The sequence below is a fragment of the Scleropages formosus genome, chromosome 5 (genome assembly GCF_900964775.1).
Source record: "Scleropages formosus chromosome 5, fSclFor1.1, whole genome shotgun sequence".
Classification (NCBI taxonomy): Eukaryota; Metazoa; Chordata; class Actinopteri; order Osteoglossiformes; family Osteoglossidae; genus Scleropages; species Scleropages formosus.
In genome coordinates this window covers 9,355,668-9,377,700 of record NC_041810.1, presented here as the reverse complement: position 1 = coordinate 9,377,700, position 22,033 = coordinate 9,355,668, and the positions used below count along the sequence as shown (strand labels likewise).

General features: G+C 40.9%; 2 protein-coding genes across 3 annotated transcripts in view; both read left to right on the top strand.

The window, feature by feature from the left end:
• The window catches only part of LOC114910476 (antigen WC1.1-like), a 63,083-nt gene extending 45,690 nt beyond the window's left edge, over nucleotides 1-17,393 (top strand). For both annotated transcript variants that reach the window (XM_029251696.1, XM_029251695.1), the window contains one exon: nucleotides 17,155-17,393. In XM_029251696.1, coding sequence (XP_029107529.1) covers nucleotides 17,155-17,369 — 215 coding nt within the window. In that variant the 3' untranslated portion in view covers nucleotides 17,370-17,393. The remainder of the gene's footprint in view (nucleotides 1-17,154) is intronic.
• A 2,626-nt stretch (nucleotides 17,394-20,019) lies between these two features.
• LOC114910496 (antigen WC1.1-like) overlaps nucleotides 20,020-22,033 on the top strand; it is a 68,433-nt gene continuing 66,419 nt past the window's right edge. The window contains exon 1 of the mRNA XM_029251875.1: nucleotides 20,020-20,077. Coding sequence (XP_029107708.1) covers nucleotides 20,020-20,077 — 58 coding nt within the window. The remainder of the gene's footprint in view (nucleotides 20,078-22,033) is intronic.

Genomic DNA, 22,033 nt, shown 5'->3' with positions numbered 1-22,033 from the left:
CACACAAAAGGCTGAACGGAGCTCCGTCACAGAGCTGGTCTGTGCTGTAATGTGTGCTGAGTTCTTCACCGATTCGCAGCTCGTCTGGAGTCACAGCAAAGGGTATTAAGCAGCGAAAGGCTGCACAAGTGATACATGAGCGACATGGAGCTTAATATTGTAGGTCGCCTTGGAAAAAAGCATCATCAAAATTATTAAATCTAAATATTACATATAAAACTGATCTCTCCTACTGAGTCAAACAAAATCATCTATTTGATGAAATTAACGGTGGGCTACTCTGTGCAAAAAAAAAAAAAAGTAGAAATAATGAAATACATTTCTTTATTTTAAAATTTGTTAAGGCAAAAAATTAACTTCATGTACATGAATGGTAATTAGTAATTACTATGTGTTATTTTGTGTGAAAAAGACAAAAAATTAATTTTTGTGGTATAAAACGGTAAACAACTGTAGACCAGTATATGTACTTACACTCACTACAGTAAAAATTTCCTGCTGTATAAATGGATGAATAATTCCAAGTCAGTTATTATGCAGAATAAACTTTTTTAAAACTTTAAAATAAAGTATAAGAGAAATGTTGTTGAAGGGCCTCTCCAGGTAGTCAGTTACTGTACAGCTCAGTTCTGCCACCTATTGCAGGTAAATATCAACACCAGACACACATTTAAACACAGCTGTTGAAAAGAAAGACACAATTCGCTGCAAACCACAGTTACTGTGACATGTTGCTGTTTCCAGCCTGCAGTCTGTGTTGGTTTGTATCCACTTTCACAATCTGCTATTTAGTCATTCTGGAAGGTTTTTGCCATGTAATTACTATTTAATTAAGGTTTGTACCATAATAATCAAATTTTTGCTGTGTTCTGTTAAGCCCCTTTACTGATGGGCTCACATTTTAACTGGGATGAATGTATGTTTCTGATGAACAAGTAACTCCATTAATAAAGGTCAGTTAAGGACACGTGTAGTGTAATGAACCACAACTGTCCTCTTTTTCCTTAGGACTTTGCACTACACAACAATAGGTTAACAAGGGGTTTAGACTAAACTTGAATGTTGAATCTCAGTGTATGTCTCCTTTAGTAGCAGACTTAAAATTCATATGATAAACCCATTTCTTTTTATCTAAGTAGTTTAACTCTGGAAGGAGGAGTCAAGTCAGACCTCAGCGCTACAGTATCTGTATATATGGAGGAAACACACAGAGATTCCTCTGATTGGTGTTTCCACACTTTTCATGTGTTCCTGTACTCCTCTCATAAGGCAATGCTGAGTGTGATTGGTGGCTGGGGGCGTGTTCTCCATGGGGGTCCAGGATGGTACAAAGGCACTCGCTCGCCCTGAGAGCTCACAGCTCAAGGCTGGGTTCTGAACTTTGCTCTGAGGACAGTTGGTTTGTGCTCATGGAGATGGAGAGCTGTCTGTTCATCCTCATGTTCTCATCCCTGCTCCTGTTCACCACAGCTGGTAAGTACCACGTTTTACCTCTGCTCCAGGGTTCCTCTTACATGTCGGGATTTTAGGGGTCAGGGGACGACAGGTCTGAAAGGTGAGGTAGTTTGTAGAGGCTGTTTATACAGTAAATATGAAATACAACCTGCTGCAACACTGATGTTTTTAAGTTGCTGTTTGAGAGTAAAATATTGGTACGAAGACACTGAATCTCCAAAGTTCTTGCAGGTAGTTTACTTACATTTCTGTTTATATGTTTGGTTTTATATGAATAGCTGCATCAGCAGTTATTTGTTTTAATTGGGGAAAAAGTAGAAAAGCAGAAAAAGCTAGATGTTTTGATTCTGAGAACTTTTCTCTCTCTTGATAATTCTTGTTTTATATTTACTTATTGCATTTCTTTATATTTTATCAGGGTAATAGTGTAAAAAGGCAGTTCGGTAATTAAGGACATGAACTTGTTATTTAGAAGGCTGTTGTTTCTAGACCACATACCCCTCTGTGCTGTAGAACTCCTTCAAACTACTGTAGGTCACCTACAAGATACATGGGTCAAATACCCATTGATGAAGTCAAATTTAAAAATAAAAAAAAAAAAAATTAAAAAGCTTTAAATAAGAGCTAAAGAATGAAGTAGCACATTTGTTTGTTTTTAAATTAAAATAAATTACTTCATTATTAGGGGCGCGGTGGCACAGCGGGTTTAACTGGGTTCTGCTTTCCAGTGGGTCTGGGGTTCGAGCCCCGCTTGGGGTACCTTTTGATGGACTGGCGTCCCATCCTAGGTGTGTCCCCTCCCCCTCCAGCCATACGCCCTGTGTTGCTGGGTTAGGCTCCGGCTCACTGTGACCCCGCTTGGGACAAGCAGTTTCAGTCAATGTTTGTGTTTGTGTAGTTAATTATTACTAACTGCTTGTTTACATCTGTGGTGAACGGAGATTTTATGTCCAGGGTCTTTTATGGATGCATAAAATAAAATGTTGCAATTAATACTTTTAATTGTACTATTACTTTTAATAGAAACACATGCACTACATAGAATTTTGTGCAAAATGCTGAACAGACAAAATTACTGGACTAATTAAAGCACATAGATAAAGAAAAAATAAAACTGGGAAAATATACGAGTTTTAAACACCTCAAGAACTGAGTCCATTCCATTATTTTTTGTAGCAGTGTATTGATGAGATTAAAAAAAATGTATCTTATTGCAAGTATGTAGTTATGTGTGTTTCCATCTGTTTAAACTGACAAAGATCATCCTCAGTGTTTTAAATTAAAGACAAAATTTACCTTAGACTCTAGTTTTACGTGTTTTCCAGTAGGTATCTAGTAACATTAAAAAAATGAAATTCTTTAAGATTATTTAAAAACAAATGGTTTTCTCACTTCCTGAACTTATACTTTGTATACATACATTACTTACATATTGAATACAGTATATTCGTTGCTGGAGCTGAATAGATTCATTTCGTTGGATTATTACAGATTTTCACTGCAAAAATTAAATAATACAGTTAATTTATACATTTCAATGTAATATGAGCAAGCTAAAGCATGATTGGGTATAATCAGTAATAAAATAAAACTGATATTTGCTGAAATCAGAATTAAAAATATAAAACACAGATCTAATTTTATACAATATAAATCAAACATCTAAATGTCTGCAACATAACTAAACATTTAAACCAGATGAACCACATTTTTTTTATATTTAGAGTGAAATTCACTTACTGAATTGCTTGAAGAAAATCAAAATAAAAAATATTTATAAAATATACATCTAAATGTGTCCATCATACATTTATATGTTGTGTTATAAAATCATAACCTCCTGAACACTGGAAGTTTGAGGTAAAAAAATCTCAGTGTAAAACTGAAAAATGACAGTAAAAGTCCAACAGGTATAAAAATGAAACTGATCTCTCATGTGTTTCTTTCACACGGTGTTACACCTGTTAGATTTAATTGTGTTTCGAATCTCCTTATAGCTCTTTATGCAGAACTGATCATATCAGAGCTTTTTGGAAACTCAGTTGAAGCTCAAGATGAAACATGTAAAAGACTCCACTGGAGTCTCTGTGTCTCTTCTTCCAGACAGTGATGTGAGGCTGGTGAACGGAAACAGTCCTTGTGAGGGAAGAGTGGAGGTTCGCCATGAAGAACAGTGGGGAACTGTGTGTGGTTGGGGCTGGGATATAACGGATGCCTCAGTGGTGTGTAGACAGATCATGTTCTGTGGAGATGCTGTAGCAGCTCCGCAATACGGTCACTTTGGAGCAGGAACAGGAAAGATCTGGTTGTCCTACGTGGACTGTGGAGGTTCGGAATCTACACTGAAGGACTGTGAACATCATGGATGGGGTACTGTTTATAGCTGCGGACATTCTGAAGATGCTGGAGTCATCTGCTCAGGTAGGAGACTTTCTGTCTTGTTGAAGTTTATCATTTATTCTTGTTGTTCATTTCTCCTCTCTGTTATTATTTTTACTTGTCGTAATTTGCCCGTTTCTTGACTTTTCTGAATTATCGCGATAACATAAAGTTTGTTTTACATTCAGACACAGAGAGGATTTTCTGTTTCTGTTCTGCTGCTGTCATTTTGTCTCTTGTCTTTCATTCCTCACTTTTCTGTCCAGAAAACACTGTCTCGGTGTGTAAAAATGTTTTTGCTTTGTTCTCAATAATTTATCGATTATCGGTCAATAACTCGCTCAGTAGTTCGTGGCTCCTTCGTTGATTCGTGTGGCGTTTTCCTAGTTTAGAAGTTAGTTCATGTCACGTAAATCAGTATAACAGTACTTCTGTGTGTTGTTATATAATATATGTTTCTCTTGTATGTGTGTCGTTTTATGGGTGTTTGTGCTACAGTGTTTTATCGAATGTAAGTTTTGTTCTTTCCAGTTTCACTCTTTTCTCTTGAATAAATACATGGGACGATTCGAGGGACGAGTTTAGCAGCCTCTCATGACATGTACATGAATATATTAATTTTTAATATCAGCCCCAGCAGTGTTTGAATACAGTGTGTTTTTTAGGTTCAAGTGCAGGTTCCTTTACTAACTGAGCTCTTCATGTTCAGCTACTTGCTCAGTGTGATGAGAACAGGGATCTTTCAACGTCTCCACTTTTCTTTAACACACAGAAAGATCCGTGTTTCCCGTTAGATTCCAGTGTTTCCATACATTCATAACTGTCTCTTTATGTACAGGAAGGGATTCATGTTTGGAACAGAACCAGTGATGGTTTTGCTTTCCATATATCTGCTGTTTTTCTTCTCAGGTTTAGCTGTACGCCTGGCAGGGGGACCTCACCTGTGTTCTGGGAGACTAGAATTCCATCATAAAGACTCATGGTACACAGTGTGTGACCCCGACTTTGACCTCCAGGACGCAAAGGTTGTGTGTCGACAGCTGGGCTGTGGGACACCTGTACAGGTGCAGGGAGCAGCAGTTTTTGGTAAAGGGGACGACCTGGTGTGGAAGAACAAGGTTGAGTGCGGAGGTGATGAACGTGACTTTGGTCAGTGTGTGAGATCATCCGCAAAGGACACAAAGTGCACTCATGACACTGACGTGGGACTGGAGTGTTTTTGTAAGTGTCTTTTTCAAGTGTCTTGATTTTGAAGCGAAAGCAACAACTTCACATCTTTTTACTTCCCAGTATAAACAGTAAAAGGAGGAAACAGTATGAGATTTTATAGAAAATGTTTATGAATGTTGACAATCATTTTCAAGTACATATCTTATAAGTAATAATCAGTAATTTTATGCCCTGGAATATTTTTGATTATTTGATATTTAAATTTCAGCTTCTAAAACATATGTTGTCTTCTGAGATTTTTTTCTGCTTTAATTCTTATCCCCCATGCCCTTTATCCAGGGTACACAAACGGCAGACTGGTGGACGGCCCAGACTCCTGCTCTGGGAGGGTGGAGTTACAGTACCTCACTGAGTGGGGCACAGTGTGTGATGCATCCTGGGATCTGAGAGCAGCCAATGTCCTCTGTCAGCAGCTGGGCTGTGGGAGCGCTGTGGCAGTGCCAGGACAGGCCTGGTTTGGAAAGGGCAGTGGCCCCATCTGGGCTGATGTGTTTGAGTGTCAGGGGAAGGAGACACACCTGTCCCAGTGTGCTGTTTCTTCATGGAACCGAGTTGCATGCTCTCATGGACACGATGCGGGAGTCATCTGTACTGGTGAGGAGTGCTGTGCTCATCACTGTACTGTAGGAGAGGGGTCACAGTCACATGTCAGTATAGAAACCTTCTTCTGTAGAATAGCTCCGTTGAGTGTAAAACTCATTGAAATAATATACTAAGCACGAAATGAACTGCTGGTGCTCCAAGATACCCTGTAAGTGATGTGATGTTTCTACAGGATCATCTCTCTCCAACCTCAATGGGATGGTCCGACTGTCTGGAGAAAGTGGCTGTGGGGGTCAGTTGGAGGTTCACTACCAGCATACCTGGAGCAGAGTTCTCCTGGACCCCTGGAGCATCAGGGAGGCCTCTGTGGTCTGCAGACAGCTGGGCTGTGGTTCTGCAGTGAGGATCTACAGCTCCTCCCTGTCTGGGACAGGGGACACTGATGTGTGTCTCACAGGGTATCAATGCTCTGGGACTGAGTCTCACCTGGTCAACTGCAGTGCTCCACACACACTCGGCTGTAGTTCTAGCCGATATATGTCCATAGTGTGTTCCAGTGAGTACACATGACTTCTAAATTGAATTCACATTGAATATTGTTTGGATATGGATGGATGATTCTGGTTATTTTATGTTAACTCTGTTCACAAAACATCCTGGGCATGTCCCCTCCTCCTTCAGCCTTGTGCCCTGTGTTGCCGGGTTAGGCTCCGGCTCACCATGACCCCGCTGTTGTAGACAGTGTGTGCGGGTGTATTTTACAAGAAGTTGGTATCTTCTTCCCTGTGTACCTTCTTCCAGAACACAGGTCCCTGAGGCTAGTGGGTGATGAGGGCGGCTGTGCAGGGAGGCTGGAGGTGTTCCACCAGGGCTCCTGGGGGACAGTGTGTGATGACTCCTGGGACCTGAATGATGCTCAGGTGGTGTGCAGGCAGCTGCAGTGTGGGACGGCTCTCCGCTTTACCTCTTTTGGTCCAGGAAATGGATCTATATGGCTGGATGAGGTTGGCTGTGTGGGGAACGAATCATCTCTGTGGGACTGTCCCTCTGCCCAGTGGGGAAACCATGACTGCATTCACAAGGAGGATGTGGGTGTCGTGTGTTCAGGTTCGTTCTTTTTAAGACTTTATAAAGCTTTATTAAGAGTGCATTTATTTTCTAAGGGACTTTGACTCCTATTTTGCCTTACATTGGAAAATCATAGGTAGAAATTTAAATGAAAATTTTATGCATTATTTTCTTCCTAGATATGCATTTTTTTTCTGTCAAGAAGTGTAGACATGTAAATATGGCCTTGGACACATGGAAATTCATGTTCTCTTTACTGTGTCACTTTGTGTTTTTGTTTTTCTGTCTTCCACTGGTCAAAGGTTTCTGCCTTCTGTGCCCTCTTCTTGTGCTCTGCATAAATACACATTTGAAGTAAAATATGAGCAAGATCTTCTGGATTATTTGGCCACTGCAGTATGTGTCATGGTTTTGTTTACCTTGTTCCACTTAGACGTCGATATAGAGGAAGATTCTGCCTAACATCATCAACTGCTTTTTTGGCAACTTCTAAAGACTCAGAATGTTTCATATATGTACTTGAAAGACCTGGATTTTTGCTCCTTTATTTTCTGTTTTCCACCTCATAAGGACTTTTCTGTCAGTTTAACTTAGTTGGATGTACCAAAGGCCGGGCTCCTATCACTAGAGAAAAGACATTTCTCAGACTCAGTAGACAATCGTTCTGAGTCGTAACGAGTGTGTCGGGGAAAAGAGGAATGAGAACAGTAGACTGAGACTCAAACACTTGAACTCTGGTATCTGGTCCCTCTTCATTTCTTACACCACAGGGTCCGGTTTTCATTGTGGTAAAAGAATTTCTTACAGCAGGTCATGTTGGGTTGTTAGGGTTAGGGATTGTGTTGTACACGTTACCACTTTATCTCCAGGGATCTCGAGGTGAGCAGACGTGCTGTTAAGGTGCCAAACAATGTTGAATAAAACTCCAACATTTCCACATCTCCATTGAGATGTTCCCCAGTCCCTGTTCACAGCCAGTTGTCCCCAGCTTGACAGGAGGAGGTGCACAGGTCACAAGTAGAGTTCGCAGTTGTCTTTTCAGCCTTTCTGGGGTGCATCCACCTCATAGAGCACAATGTACAGCCCTAACCTGGAGTACTTGTACAAATGTGCCCTATCACCTTCTGGTCCTTAAAAAATCTGCAGGAAGATGAACTAGACAAAATGTTGACTCAGGGGTAATGGAAGAATCAAAAAGTGAAAGGAATAGCCAGACATTTCCTGTGCGTCAATTTCATAGCTCTTTGTTTACTACGGTAGGGTTAACGCTCTGTCCAAGTTTGACGTGTACCCAGTGTCCCGAGTGGATAAACTCTTAAACCGACTGGGTACAGCTCACTTTTACTGAACACAGGTTCTACTGATAGACAACTGACAGATCACTTTGTGTTTGAAATCCAGCTACTGTGTGTTGCACTGAATTTTACTTCTTTAAATTTGATTTATCATGGGTTCTCAGGTAGTAGAACAGGTGTGGATGATTGGTACCGGGAGTTATCTTTACCTGGAACCCATAAATAATTTGACTCTCAGATTGTCTTGGGGGGGGGGGCACTGTTTTTATTCATAGTCATAGCTCTGAGTTTTGAATTAGCTTTTTGTCCTTTCTTTTCTGCTTCCTACTTCACTGGGTCACTAGTTCTTTCTTTATGTCAGACTGCATTTGTAGGGTTACACCATTACTTTATGATACAATTATGAGTTTTCCACTTATGGGATGTCAATAATAATTAAGATTAGGAGGGTTTAGATATTCTTTAATATTCTTCAAGGAACGAAAACATATCCAGTTCAACAATTTCCTCAAATCTTGGGGGAGGACTGTGTTTACTTCTTTAGCTTTCACAATACAAGTAACATGATTTTAATTATCACGAATATCTTTTCTATCCAATATCCTTACTCCAGAACATCTCTGTATCTGTATTTCTGGAGACGTCTTAGTTGTCTTGTAAGTGCATTGCTGCTCCAGGCACATTTTGAATGTGACAAGATACAGTATTACTAGAGCAACATTCATTAAACTACTTAACTCTTTAATATACAGCTTACTTTGTCTTTCTCTGTCCACAGTAAAATTTGTTGATAAATGTATAAATTCATTCTTCCTATTTGTTAATGACATGTTCTTTGTGCTCACTAATTTCGAATGTTTGTCGCCTTTCCTGCAGAATACAAAGATCTGAGACTGGCTGAAGGTTGTTCTGGCCAGTTGGAGGTTTATTACAATGACACCTGGGGAAATGTGTGTTTCAATCAGATGGACACAAACACTGTGAGTTTAATATGTCAGCAGCTCAACTGTGGGAAGAGTGGAAATGTTTCTAGTACAGGATCTCGAGTGAAAGGAGCTCCAAACTGGCTGGATATTGTCAAATGTCGCCCACATGACTCCGCACTGTGGCAGTGTCCATCCTCTCCCTGGGGACAGAATAAATGTGATGATGAGGACGAAGTGGCCCTCATTACTTGTGAACGTAAGTCAGTTTATTATTTCAGATCCTTTTATTTTCATACCTTCCAAATCAGTACTTTTATCTGATGAAACAAGTTTAATATGTAGTTACCCATGTTTATAAATGTTTATTTTTCTTAATTTAAAATGTTATGCAACATTTTTTAATGTCCCTGGAAACAGTGTAATTAAAGCATTGCATTTTTATTAATTTACTCCAGTTTTTACTGAGCATTTATCACACTTTGTCAAAGGTAATTTACAATGTAACGTAAATGTAATTACATGCACACAGCAGAACAAACAAACAAACACATAACTGGCAATTTAAATCCCCCAATTCATCTGAAATACACGTCTTTGGACTGTGGACATACTTGGACAAATCCACACAGCCACTGCGAGAACATTCGTACTCTACACAGATGAGCTGAGATCAAATCCACATCCACAACACAGGTGTCGTTAGATACCAGTGTTGCCCTGTGCACCACTATGCTGCCCCAAGAAAGATGCTGTTCTGTGACCAGTAAAACTGTGTGAAACTGGTCAGTTGCTCTGCACAGCACTTCAGGGCAGCTTGAGAGGGGTGTTACCAGACGATGGGAGTGTGCTGGACCTTCCCTTTCATGAGGACACGACCTTTATCGACATTAACCTGAGTAACCATATTAGAACACATTAGTACACTCACTGAGCACTTTATTAGGAACACCTGTACATCTGCTTATTCTTGCAATTATCTAACCAGTCAATCATGTGGCAGCAGCACAAAGCATTAAATCATGCAGGTACAGGTCAGGAGCTTCAGCTAATGTTCAAATCAAACAGCAGAATGGGAGAAAAATGTGACCTCTGTGATTTTGACCTTGGCATGGTTGTTGGTGCCATGCGGGCTGGTTTGAATATTTCAGCAACTGCTGAACTGGGATTTTCATGCACAACAGTCTCTAGAGTTTACTCAGAATAGTGCAAAAATCAAATACATCCAGTGAGCGGTAGTTGTGCAGATGGAAATGCCGTGTTGATGAGAGAGGTCAGAGGAGAATGACCAGACTTGTTTGAGCTGACAGAACGGCTACGGTAACTCAGGTAACCACTCTTTATGACTGCGGTAAGCAGGAAGACATCCCAGAATGCACCACATGTCAAACCTTGAGACGGATGGGCTGCAACAGAAGACCACTTTGGGTTCCACTCCTATCAGCCAAATAAAGAAAGTTGAGGCTGCTGTGGGCACAGGCTCACCAAAACTGGATAGTTGAAGACTGGAAGAACATAGCCTGCTCTGATGAATCTTGATTTCTGCTGAGGCACACTAATGGTAGGGTCAGAATTACATTTATTTATTTAGTAGAGGGGTGGTATGGTGGCGTGGTGGCGCAGTGGGTTGGACCAGGTCCTGCTTTCCAGTGGGTTTGGGGTTCAAGTCCTGCTTGGGGTGCCTTGCAGTGGACTGGTGTCCTGTCCTGGGTGTGTCCCCTCCCCCTCTGGCCTTATGCCCTGTGTTGCTGGGTAGGCTCTGGTTCCCTGTGACCCTGTATGGGACAGGTGGTTCTGAAAGTGTGTGTGTGTTTAGTAGATGCTTTTCTCCAAAATGACTTGGAGAAATGAACTCTATGAGCCCCCACACCTTATTCACCAAGGTAACTTACACTGCTAGATACACTACTTACAATGAGTCACTCATCCACACATCAGTGGAACACACACTCGCTGTCACTCACACACACTATGGGTTAACCTGGACAGCATGCTTTCGGACTGTGGGAGTAAACCCATGCAAACTCCACACAGACTGAACAGGGATCAAACCAACCTCCTCTTTGCTGTGAGGTAGTAGTGCTTCTCGCTGTGCCACGATGCCACCCGGAATCAGCATGAATTCATGGACCCAACCTGCCTTGTGTCAACAATCCAGGCCGGTGGTGCTGGTGTAATGGTATGGAGAATGTTTTCATGGCACACTTTGGACCCGTAAATACCAATCAATCATTGCTTGAATTTCACAGCCCCTCTGAGTATTGTTGCTGACCGGGTGCATCCCTTCATGGCCACAATTCACCCATCTTCTAATGGCTACTTCCAGCATGATAATGCACCATGTCACAAAGCAAAGTTGTCTGAAACTGGTTTCATGACCATGACAGTAAGTTCAATGTTCTTTAGTGGCCTTCCGGTCACTGGACCAGAATTCAATGGAACACCTTTGGGATGTGGTACAACGGGAGATTTGCAGCATGAATGTGCAGTTGACAAATCTACAGAAACTGCGTGATGCAATCATGTCAACATGGACCAGAACATCAAAGGAATGTTTGCAACATCTTGTGAAATCCATGCCATGAAGAAGTGAGGCTGTTTTGAGAGCAAAGGGAGGCCCTACTCACTATTTGTATATTATTTCTAATGAAGTGTTCAGTGAGTGCATGTGCCCTTTGTAATGGCCCTTTGTGTCACATTAAATAATTCTCTTATTTGCATTTAATACTAATGCAGAAATTTACATTCTTATTTCCCAAAGCTGGAGAGAAGACTGATGTTCCACGTAGCTATGTACAGTGTTCTACTGCTGCCAGCCAGAAACTGTGTTCCAGTCAGTTCAGTTCTGACGTGTCCGTGATTTCGTGTGTTGTTGCTCAATCTCGTAACATAGAAGATATTTGTTCTTTGGTCAGTTACAGTCTGTATTTATTCTGTAGGCCACCTGCCCCTCAGATTGCAGGGGGATAGCAGCACGTGCTCAGGGAGGGTGGAGCTGTGGTCTCAGGGCTCCTGGGGGACCATCTGTGATGACTTATGGGACATAAATGATGCCCAGGTGGTCTGCAGACAGCTGGGCTGTGGGGCAGCACTGAAGGCTCATGGGAACGCTGCGTTTGGGAGAGGAAATGGCTCCATTTGGCTGAATGAGGTGAAGTGCAGGGGTGATGAGCTCCACCTGTGGGACTGTCCTCACTCTCTTCAGGACCACACGACCTCCTGCTCTCACAAAGAGGATGCTGGTGTCACCTGTGAAGGTGAGACATGATGAATCAACATGGTGGATTGTTAATACTGACACACCCAACAAATGCCTGAATACAGTGTGAAGAATGTTGGACAGTAGTGTGAATACAGTGTCTGATTGCTGCTGTATCTGGAACATCTTGTTCTGATACTTGTTTTAAAAAATTGATATTAAATGTAACAATGTGGGGGTGCGGTGGCGCAGTGGGTTGGACCACGGTCCTGCTCTCGGGTGGGTCTGGGGTTCAAGTCCCGCTTGGGGTGCTTTGCGACGGACTGGCGTCCCGTCCTGGGTGTGTCCCCTCCCCCTCCGGCCTTACGCCCTGTGTTGCCGGGTAGGCTCCGGTTCCCCGTGACCCCGTATGGGACAAGCGGTTCTGAAAATGTGTGTGTGTGTGTAACAATGTGTTTTTTTCTTTGTTTTACAGGGATGTCTTTTGAACATGTGACTGCCAAGGGTACTGTAAAATTTGTGTCTCCATTTTATGTGTCAGTCTAGATAATTTTATATATTCCACATTTTATTAAATGGACAAGGTGCTTTTTTCCAGAAACTACGCAAACATCCACAACTACAACCACAGCAAAAGCAGGTATTACTACATTCTCTCTGTATGCATATGCAGTGCTTCTCTACATTTGTTACATACCTTCTGTGCTTTGAATCACAAACATGTTGTTCACTTCACTGTATTTCTCCTTTAGTTGAACCCAGATCACTGCCCCCACAAGGCCCGTCCATCCCTCTTGTGGTCTTCCTGGTATTGGGGGCTTTTCTCTTCCTGCTGCTGGTGCTGCTGGCTGGACAGTTGTACCAGAACAGGGTTCTGAAGAGAGGTACAGAAGGACACTGTGGATCAGAGAGTCCAGATTCACTGCTGATCACACTGTCCTTTCATACACATAAAGCATGAATCCGGAATGAATTTAAATATAAGGTTTTGATTAAATGAAAAACTGTTTGGTCTCACTGTGTGTTATACCTTTGCCCCACAGCCCTGTACCAGGGGGGTCTTACCCCTCTACATGAGGCCATCTATGAGGAGATTGAATACAACCTGACCAGGGGAGAGACATACAGAGGTGCCAGGAAAGGTGAGAATATCTGATTAGAGGTTACACTGTAGTTACAATGTGAAAAAACACACTTTTTAGTGTAGAATCTGCAATATAATGTAACAACCCCGCGTTACTGTTTTAGGACGGAGTGTGTGCTTAATGTAAATAGTTGCATTATGGGAAATAATGTTAAATATGTGTGTAGCCACTGGGGGAACTTAGAGAGAAAATAATAGGGTGGCTGTGCCTGCCAGTGTGTTGGAAGAGAGTCTGAGGTAAAGCAGGCTGGGAAGGCTGGCTATAAGCGCAGTTCCTAGAAGAAACGGGGTCCTCAGATCAAGAGCATTATTTCTCTGGTGCTGTTCTTCTAATAAGTTATTCATCATGAATACTGCCTCCGCGTCCTTTTTTGCCCCATCCAAGCCCACGGCGCTGCACGCTGCAATAATTTATTGTAAAGCAGAGTACATAGAAATGTACTGTAAACAGCAGAACACTTTTTAGATTGGAATGTATTTTAATCACATTTTTTGGACTACATATTTACAGTTACATGTAAAAGCCTGAACACCTTTTGCCAAATTACAAACTTAGTTAATTTTGTAAGTGAAAGTAGTAAACAACTGCTGCAGAAAAGGTTATTAAAACACACACACACTTTCAGAACCACTTGTCCCATACAGGGTCACAGGGAACCAGAGCCTACCCGGTAACACAGGGCATAAGGCCGGAGGGGGAGGGGACACACCCAGGACAGGGCATCAGTCCATCACAAAGCACCCCAAGCAGGACTTGAACCCCAGACCCACTGGAGAGCAAAACTGTGGTCCAACCCACTGCGCCACCACACCCCCCTAAGTTATTAAAACAATATTTGCAATTGTTAATGTTCAAGTTACTTATGTCATGAACTTTAAAACATTAGCAATCTTTTTACAGGCTCCACCTGCTTTGTAGGAATCATTTAGCTTCATTTTCACATCCTCACTCAGTTGCTTAAAGGAGTGCATGATTGTTGAATGACAGCCCAAAGTTTGGAATGTCAGGAAATGTTTTAATTATGATTTATTTATTAGTGTATTAGTTTTCAATAGGTCATAATAGGTTATCAGGGTCAGGAACCTTGCAAAAAACATCTTTATCACTGGACAAGTAGAAGGGTTTCCAAACGTTTGCACATGCCACAGTTACTATTTTCTTTGTTCATATGTTTTAATGAAATGTGAAGTAGCTGTGCAATAATATTAACAAATTTGTTGTTTTAACGCACTATTTCCTGCAGCAGTGGTTGCCCAAACTTCTGTGTAAAACGACATATATTCTAATAAGTATGTAATAACAGTACAAGAAACTCTGTATTTTTAACCCAAATGCACAGGGTTCCAGGGTCATATGTACTGTTCAGAATTACAAACTTTGCTGAAAACCACAATTTTCCATCACTTACAGGTGCACATTTCAAATGTCTCTTAGTGAGATGATACCTTCTGTAGATAAAAATTAGTCTGGCAACTATGAAAAACTGTTTGGCTTCCATCTGTAACCACGTGATGGGAGCTGAAAAACCACACGAGGAGCTCGCAGCTGCAGTGCTGTAAACGGTCCAGATGAGAGACAGCAGCCAATAGGGAGGAAGAGGATGTTGGTGATAAGAGTGTCAGTTAGCGTTCCTGGGTGTGGGCGGTAGCTGCTCGAACCTCACACATCCTGTCTTCTCTCAGTGTGTGAGGCATCAGCAGAGAGAACTTCATGTATCTTCTGTCTGAGGACAGGACTGAGTGTGTGTCTCCTTCACAGGAAGTGTCCTGTCTGAGGATGTGCCCTCTGGGTATGAAGATGTGGAGGACAGTGAGGGAGACCCCCTCTCAGGTAGGGGGCTTGTTGTGTGTGTGTGTGTGTGTGTGTGTGTGTGTGTGTTGTAGTTCAACTAGGACTGTTAGTGACAGTCAACCTCGTAACATTATTTCCTATTATGTTCTATGTTCACATCTTTCTGTCATGTATTCTCTTTTTATGTCTTATTTCAGAATGTTTTAATTATAATAAAAAGGCATGCACGGTTTTAACTTTTTATTACTCTCAGGGACAGATGAGAAGAAAGAATACTATGATGATGCTTTTCCTATGGAAAAAAGTGCAGGTGGTCTGTCAGGTGGGTTTCTGTTGGGGGCTGCAGGTCATACCACGGTATCACTAATGTCAGTGAATGGTCTTCAAACATAAACAATTATAATATAAAGTTCCAGTCTACATTAATAAAACATCAATATAATCTAAAATGAATTCTTTTCAGTTAGTAAAGACTGAGTTGAAGTGACACTGTACAACTGCTGTTAGACACAAGCGCTTTTTCTCCCTCTGTTACAGAGGATCTGCGTACAGGAGACACAGCAGAGGACTATGATGATGCTGTTACCACAGGACAGAGTCCAGGTAGTTTGTTAAATATATTAATGTGTTCAAGGTTTTATGCCACCACAATAATGTTTGTAATACACAGCATTTGTATCGAGACTTTATGTTCTTAATAGGAATCGTGATTTATTGATTACATTAACCAGCAATTCAAATTATATTAAATGTATCATAATACATTCTCCCTTTATAGTTTGCCGGTAATAGTTGTAAGAGTTCTGGTTTAACTCCACTTGGATTTATGTAAAGAAAAGTATTTCATTGCAGCAGAAACTTGATATGTTAAATCTGAACCACACAGTCTCTCTGTTCCAGGTTCAGCACTGATGGGGACACAAGACACAGAGGAGGACTATGATGATGCTGTGGGTGTAGAACAGAGTCCACATGTGTTACCAGGTGAGTTTCACACAAGTGATGGAATAGAACATTTGAATTTATTAATTTTAACTGATGCTTTTCTCCAAAGCAACTTACAGTGTGAAGCTATTTGCAGTTATTTACCCATTTATACAGCTGGGTAATTTTACTGCAGAAATTTACGGTAAATACCTTGTTAAGGGTACTATAGCTGGAGGTGAAACTTGAATCTGTGACCACTATGCAACCAGCTGCCCTTGTAGAACATGACTAGTTTCCTATCAGATGTGGTTTTCTGAACCACACTGTATGTCCCTGTGTCATCCTGTCCCTTAATCTATTCTGTGTGCACTAGAGGTGGGTACAAACATATTACATTTACTCCCGCACTTGTATTGAAGTACATTTCTGGAAAATATTTACGTCTCAAAATATATTTTGATAGCAATACATTCTTCCTTTTACGAAAGTATATCTGTAAAGAAAAAATATGTACTTTGACTCCATTAAATTCGTATCACCTTCTGTCCTCTACTTTTTTCATGTAATATTTTAACTCCTTAAAGTCAGTTGTCTTTTATGCTACAAACACAGTAGACCCCCCATAAGAACCGAAATTTTATAAGATTTTGTTCAATTTATTCTTGAACAGAGTCATTGGGGAAACTGCTCCTGTTATATTAATTTAAACATATGTAAGATAGTAAGACAGGGGTTGAGGTGGCGCAGTGGGTTGGCCCGGGTCCTGCTCTCAAGTGGGTCTGGGGTCGAGTCCCGCTTCGGGTGCCTTGCGACGGTCTGGCATCCTGTCCTGGGTGTGTCCCCTCCCCTTCTGGCCTTATGCCCTGTGTTGCCGGGTAGGCTCCGGTTTCTCGCGACCCTGTATGGGACAAGCGGTTCAGCAAATGTGTGTGTGTGTGTGTGTGTGTGTGTTGTACCTGTTTACATTGCTTGTATTTCAGAACATTAAAAAGCTTTATATGAATCAGTGGAACTTCAGTATTTCGGTCATGTTTTGACTTGATCCTTTTTTACTTTACATTTTGGAATGATTACTTTTTACTTCAGTAATTATTTTTGAAAGTATCATTAGGTTTGTTTGAAACGGTGTTTGGCTGCACTGACCACCTGTGGTGTGTACAAGGATGTGTGTCACTGTGTCTCCTACTGTGTCCCTGCAGAAGAAAAAGCGTTAACCACTCTGCCCCCTGGTGAGGGACCCCCTGGTGAGGGACCCCCTGATCCTGACCACACTGACTATGATGATGTGGGAGACGGAGGATCGTCTGCAGTTCTGGAATCTCTGTGTGACTCGGAGTCCAGTCTGAGTCTGAAGGTCCTTCTGCCCAAAGCTTCAAACCAACAGGCTCATCAAGATCTGATGTTTCTAAAGTAGCTGGTAACACAGTAACCTTTGATTTTTAAGTTTTCTTTTTTCTTGTAAAAGTGTCTTTTCAGTCTTGAGGAGTAAATTTTCATAAATTGTTGTAATATTACAAATGCAAATTTAATTTTTTCACCCTTTTATTTTGTTGTTCACATTTGGAAATATATATTGAAATTAAAAGAAAATTTGTCAACTTCTGAGTCTGTTCTGTTTTTGTTTCACATTACCTTTATTTGATCCATACTTTTTACGCTATAAGCACGCAAAAAATCTCAAAACCAATGAAAAGTGCCTACTGTGATGCCAGAGGCCCCAAGGAAGAGGGCAACCCTGAGACCAGAGAACCTCCTTGTGACAGAAGCCTGAATGCCAAGTGGAGGAGCACAACTCTAACCGAAGGAAACTGGTACACAGCTGAAATTGTTCATACGCGTACACTGTACCATTGCTATAAAAACCTGCTGGCACAGCAAATAATAAAACAACATTCATTAATGTTTTTAGTTTATACGCTCAACCACAGCAAGTAGTTGACCGTTCAGCACCCAGGACAGCTCCCCTTGGGGACAGACCATTGCACCATCAGGAGCTGTCCTACATGGACAAATGGATAAGCATTTCCTCAGAATCTCCATAAAGACTCATGAGAAATGCTGGTGGAGTTGATCTCAAGTAGAAAGACAGAACAAACGTGCTCTTGTCATGCCGTCACAGGTGCACGACAGCTCAAGTGTAGCTGAGAGAAAGATCTGGATACAGATATGTGGTTCTTGAGTACAGTGAATTAGTCACATGCCACCATGTGATCCAGTACACATTACACAAATAACTGCATATAGGGTTTTTTTTAAGTTTTAATCATTAAACAGATAATATAATACATGCTTTTTGAGTACGCAGGAGATCGGGAAAAAGTAAGTCTGAAAATTCAAGGACCACCCAGCTGGCAGAGGAGGAGGAGTGCAGCTGTCTGGTTGGGGTGTAGCAAGTGGTCATGTCTTGTAGGTATTGGGGAGCAGATCTTTTGATTGTTTTGTAGGTTGTAACCAGACTGAGAAGAGTAGGGAGCCCAGCACCGAGCCCTGCGGAACACCAGTTGAGAGAGGCTGAGGGGATGGCAAGGAGCTGCACCAGACCACCTGGTAAGAGTGGAGTGGAAGGCAGGCAAACCACCACAGAGCAAGGAGCGCAGGGAGGAAACAGAAACAGCAGTGTGTGTAGGACACAGCAGCATACAGAATGCTGCACATGTGGTGCGTTAATGGGGTTTTATATGTGTTGTGTGTGATTGACAGCTGGGTATGGCCAAGGGTTTGGTCTCATTCTTTCTCTTCTGAAATTTCGTTTTAACGATATCCAAGTTGATGAAGTTATGGAACATGGGCTGACTACTCTTATATCCTTGGCAAGGAAGTCCACTTAACTACCTGATGGGTCTTCATCTCTTTTGTAACGGGCGAGATCACTGTTGGTGACCTTGTACTGACAGTAATGACATTATGACTACATGGGTGACCCTGTAATGAACTTGTTACTGAAACACAGAAAGTGTTTTTAAATCAAAATTTATTTGAAATTACTGAGTATTAGGATCAATCATCACAAATTCCAATACTAATCTGATAATCACCATGTCTTAGTGTTACTCTTAAAATGATCTTGGATGAACATGGATCTGCTTGGACGTGGTGTTATATTGGTTGCTGGTGTCCAAAATATTGAAAGTGAGGAAAAAATCTTTTCATTTACATGAAATACAAGGAAAAATAAGGAAATAAATGAAAAACAAGTCTTTGCTGCGGCACTTGGACACTAAACCTGACCTTGTAAAATTCATGCAGAACTGAACACAAATAACTTGCAGCAAGTTTATATTTTTTGATGGTACATATTCAGTGTATCGTTGTAATTCCAACTTTATTTATAGCTTAGTGCCGCCCCCTGCTGTAGGTGCAGTAATTCATAAACAGATGTTGAAATGACTGCTGAAGAGAATCAGCAAGTTGCTGCAAACCCCATTTACTGGTTCACATTACTTGGTTTTCACCATGCTTTCTCTGTTGGTATAATGTGTATTTATTCTGATGTTGCAGCCTTTCATTTCCGCTGAGGAATAACCATGAAATAAACGTACTGTTAACATGAAATGTACTGAACAGCTCATATAAAGATTTTACATGCAGCTGCAGAGAAGCAGAACTTGGCAAAAAACACATTTAATATAATACAGCAAAACCAGCATTGACTCTTTTTCATTTACGAAGATGAGGGTTTGTGTTTCATTTCAAAGAAGCTTGTTTCTTGGTATATCATGAATAAGTCACTTTTTTAAGCAAGTAAACATTCAAAACTCTGAAAAAGTATGTGCTTTTTAATCAAAGTGCTTAACAGTGGAAGGAGGAGTCAAGTCAGACCTCAGCGCTACAGTATCTGTATATATGGAGGAAACACACAGAGATTCCTCTGATTGGTGTTTCCACACTTTTCATGTGTTCCTGTACTCCTCTCATAAGGCAATGCTGAGTGTGATTGGTGGCTGGGGGCGTGTTCTCCATGGGGGTCCAGGATGGTACAAAGGCACTCGCTCGCCCTGAGAGCTCACAGCTCAAGGTTGGGTTCGGAACTTTGCTCTGAGGACAGTTGGTTTGTGCTCATGAAGATGGAGAGCTGCCTGCTCATCCTCTCGCTTGCATCCCTGCTCATGTCCACCACAGCCAGTAAGTACCACGTTTTACTTCTGCTCCAGGGCTCCTCTCACATGTCGGGGTTTTAGGGGTCAGGGGACGACAGTCTGAAAGGTGAGGTAGTTTGTAGAGGCTGTTTATACAGTAAATATGAAATACAACCTGCTGCAACACTGATGTATTTAAGTTGCTGTTTGGGAGTAAAATATTGGTATGAAGACACTGAAACTCCAAAGTCCTTGCAAGTAGTTTAATTACTTACATTTCTGTTTATATGTTTGGTTTTATATGAACGGCTGCATCAGCAGTTTATTTCTTTTATTTGGGGAAAAAGGAGAAAAGCAGAAAAAGCTAGATGTTTTGATTTTGAGAACTTTTCTCCCTCTTGATAATTCTTGTTTTATATTTACTCATTGCATTTCTTTATGTTTTATGAGTGTAATAGTGTAAAGAGGCAGTTCAGTAATTAAGGACATGGACTTGTTACTTAGAAGGCTGTTGGTTCTAGACCACATAACCCTTTGTGCTGTGCTGTAGAACTCCTTCAAATTGCTGTAGATCATTTATGGGATACATGACTCGAATACCCATAGAAAAAATTCAATTTAACAATTTAAATAATAATAATTAAAAAAAAATTGAAGTGGTACTTTTTTCCCCATATTTAAAGTTATTATTACTAACTGCTTGTTCACATCTGCAGTGAGTACAGACTTTCGGTCCAGAGCCTGTTATAGATACATAAAATAAAATGTAATTATTAATGGTCGGGGGGTGCAGTGGCACAGTGGGTTTGGCCTGTACCTTCTTTCTGGTGGGTCTGGGGTTCAAGTCCTGCTTGGGGTACCTTGTAACGGATTGACGTCCTGTCCTGTGTGTGTCCCCTCCCTCTCCAACCTTCCACCCTGTGTTGCTGGGTTAGGCTCTGGTTCAGACACTTAGGACAAACATTTCAGAGAGTGTGTGTGAGTGATTAACGGTTTTTGTAGTATTACTTTTAATTAAAACACATGAACTGCATGAAATTTTGTCCAGACTACTGAAGGGGGGGCAGCCACTGGCACTTGGACCCCCTGAGGATTTCTTTTCTCCCTTGACTTTCAGTTGGGAGTTTTTTGTTCCTTTCCTCCGTGGCCAGTAGGCAAACTTATAGTTTAAAAAGTACATTGATGATGTATCACGCTGCTCTCTAGTCAACTTTTCTTTTTCTCCGTGTCCCTGGGTGAGAAGAGCGCGCTGTAAAAATAAATTGAAGATACAAAATGACTGAATTAATGAAAGCACATTTATATAGAAAAAGAGAAAGGTGGTGAGGATGCATTATAAACATTATAAGGGTAAAATTTTCTAAATTAATTGAACTATGCTTTTTTTAAATTTTGCACTTCACATGCTTATTTCATTTTTTTTTTTCTCTTTCTCCTAATGTAATGCACAAATTTGTATTCTCACTGAGATGTATGCTGCTTTGGAGAAAAGCATCTGCTAAATGAATAAATGTAAATGTAAATTTCAGTCATTTTTTTCTGTGGATTTTGATAAGGCACAGATATATTTCAGTTTATTATTATTATTTTTATTATGATTGTATTTTTTTGCCAAGCAGAAAAAATAACTTTGCTTTAACTATCTGTAGAAAGTAGTACCAGATCTTCATAACATGATTTCAGATGTCTCTGTTTAAATGTAAATGTCATGATTTAAATTTAATTCAAATTTAGTTGTACTAGATGTAGACGGAAGATTGAAATGGGGATATGAAGTCCATATAGTACGACTGAACTGTCTGTTCTCCTGTCTTTCTATATCTATCTGTCTATTTATCCATGTATGCAGATCAATGAAAGTGATGCTGACACTGCAATTTCCATCCATGATTTATACTCGCTTGTCAAATCCAGGATTGTGGTCTGGAGCTTATTCCGCGAACAGAAATCCACATGAACACGGGGAGAACATACATGCTCCACACACATCAATGCTACCCTC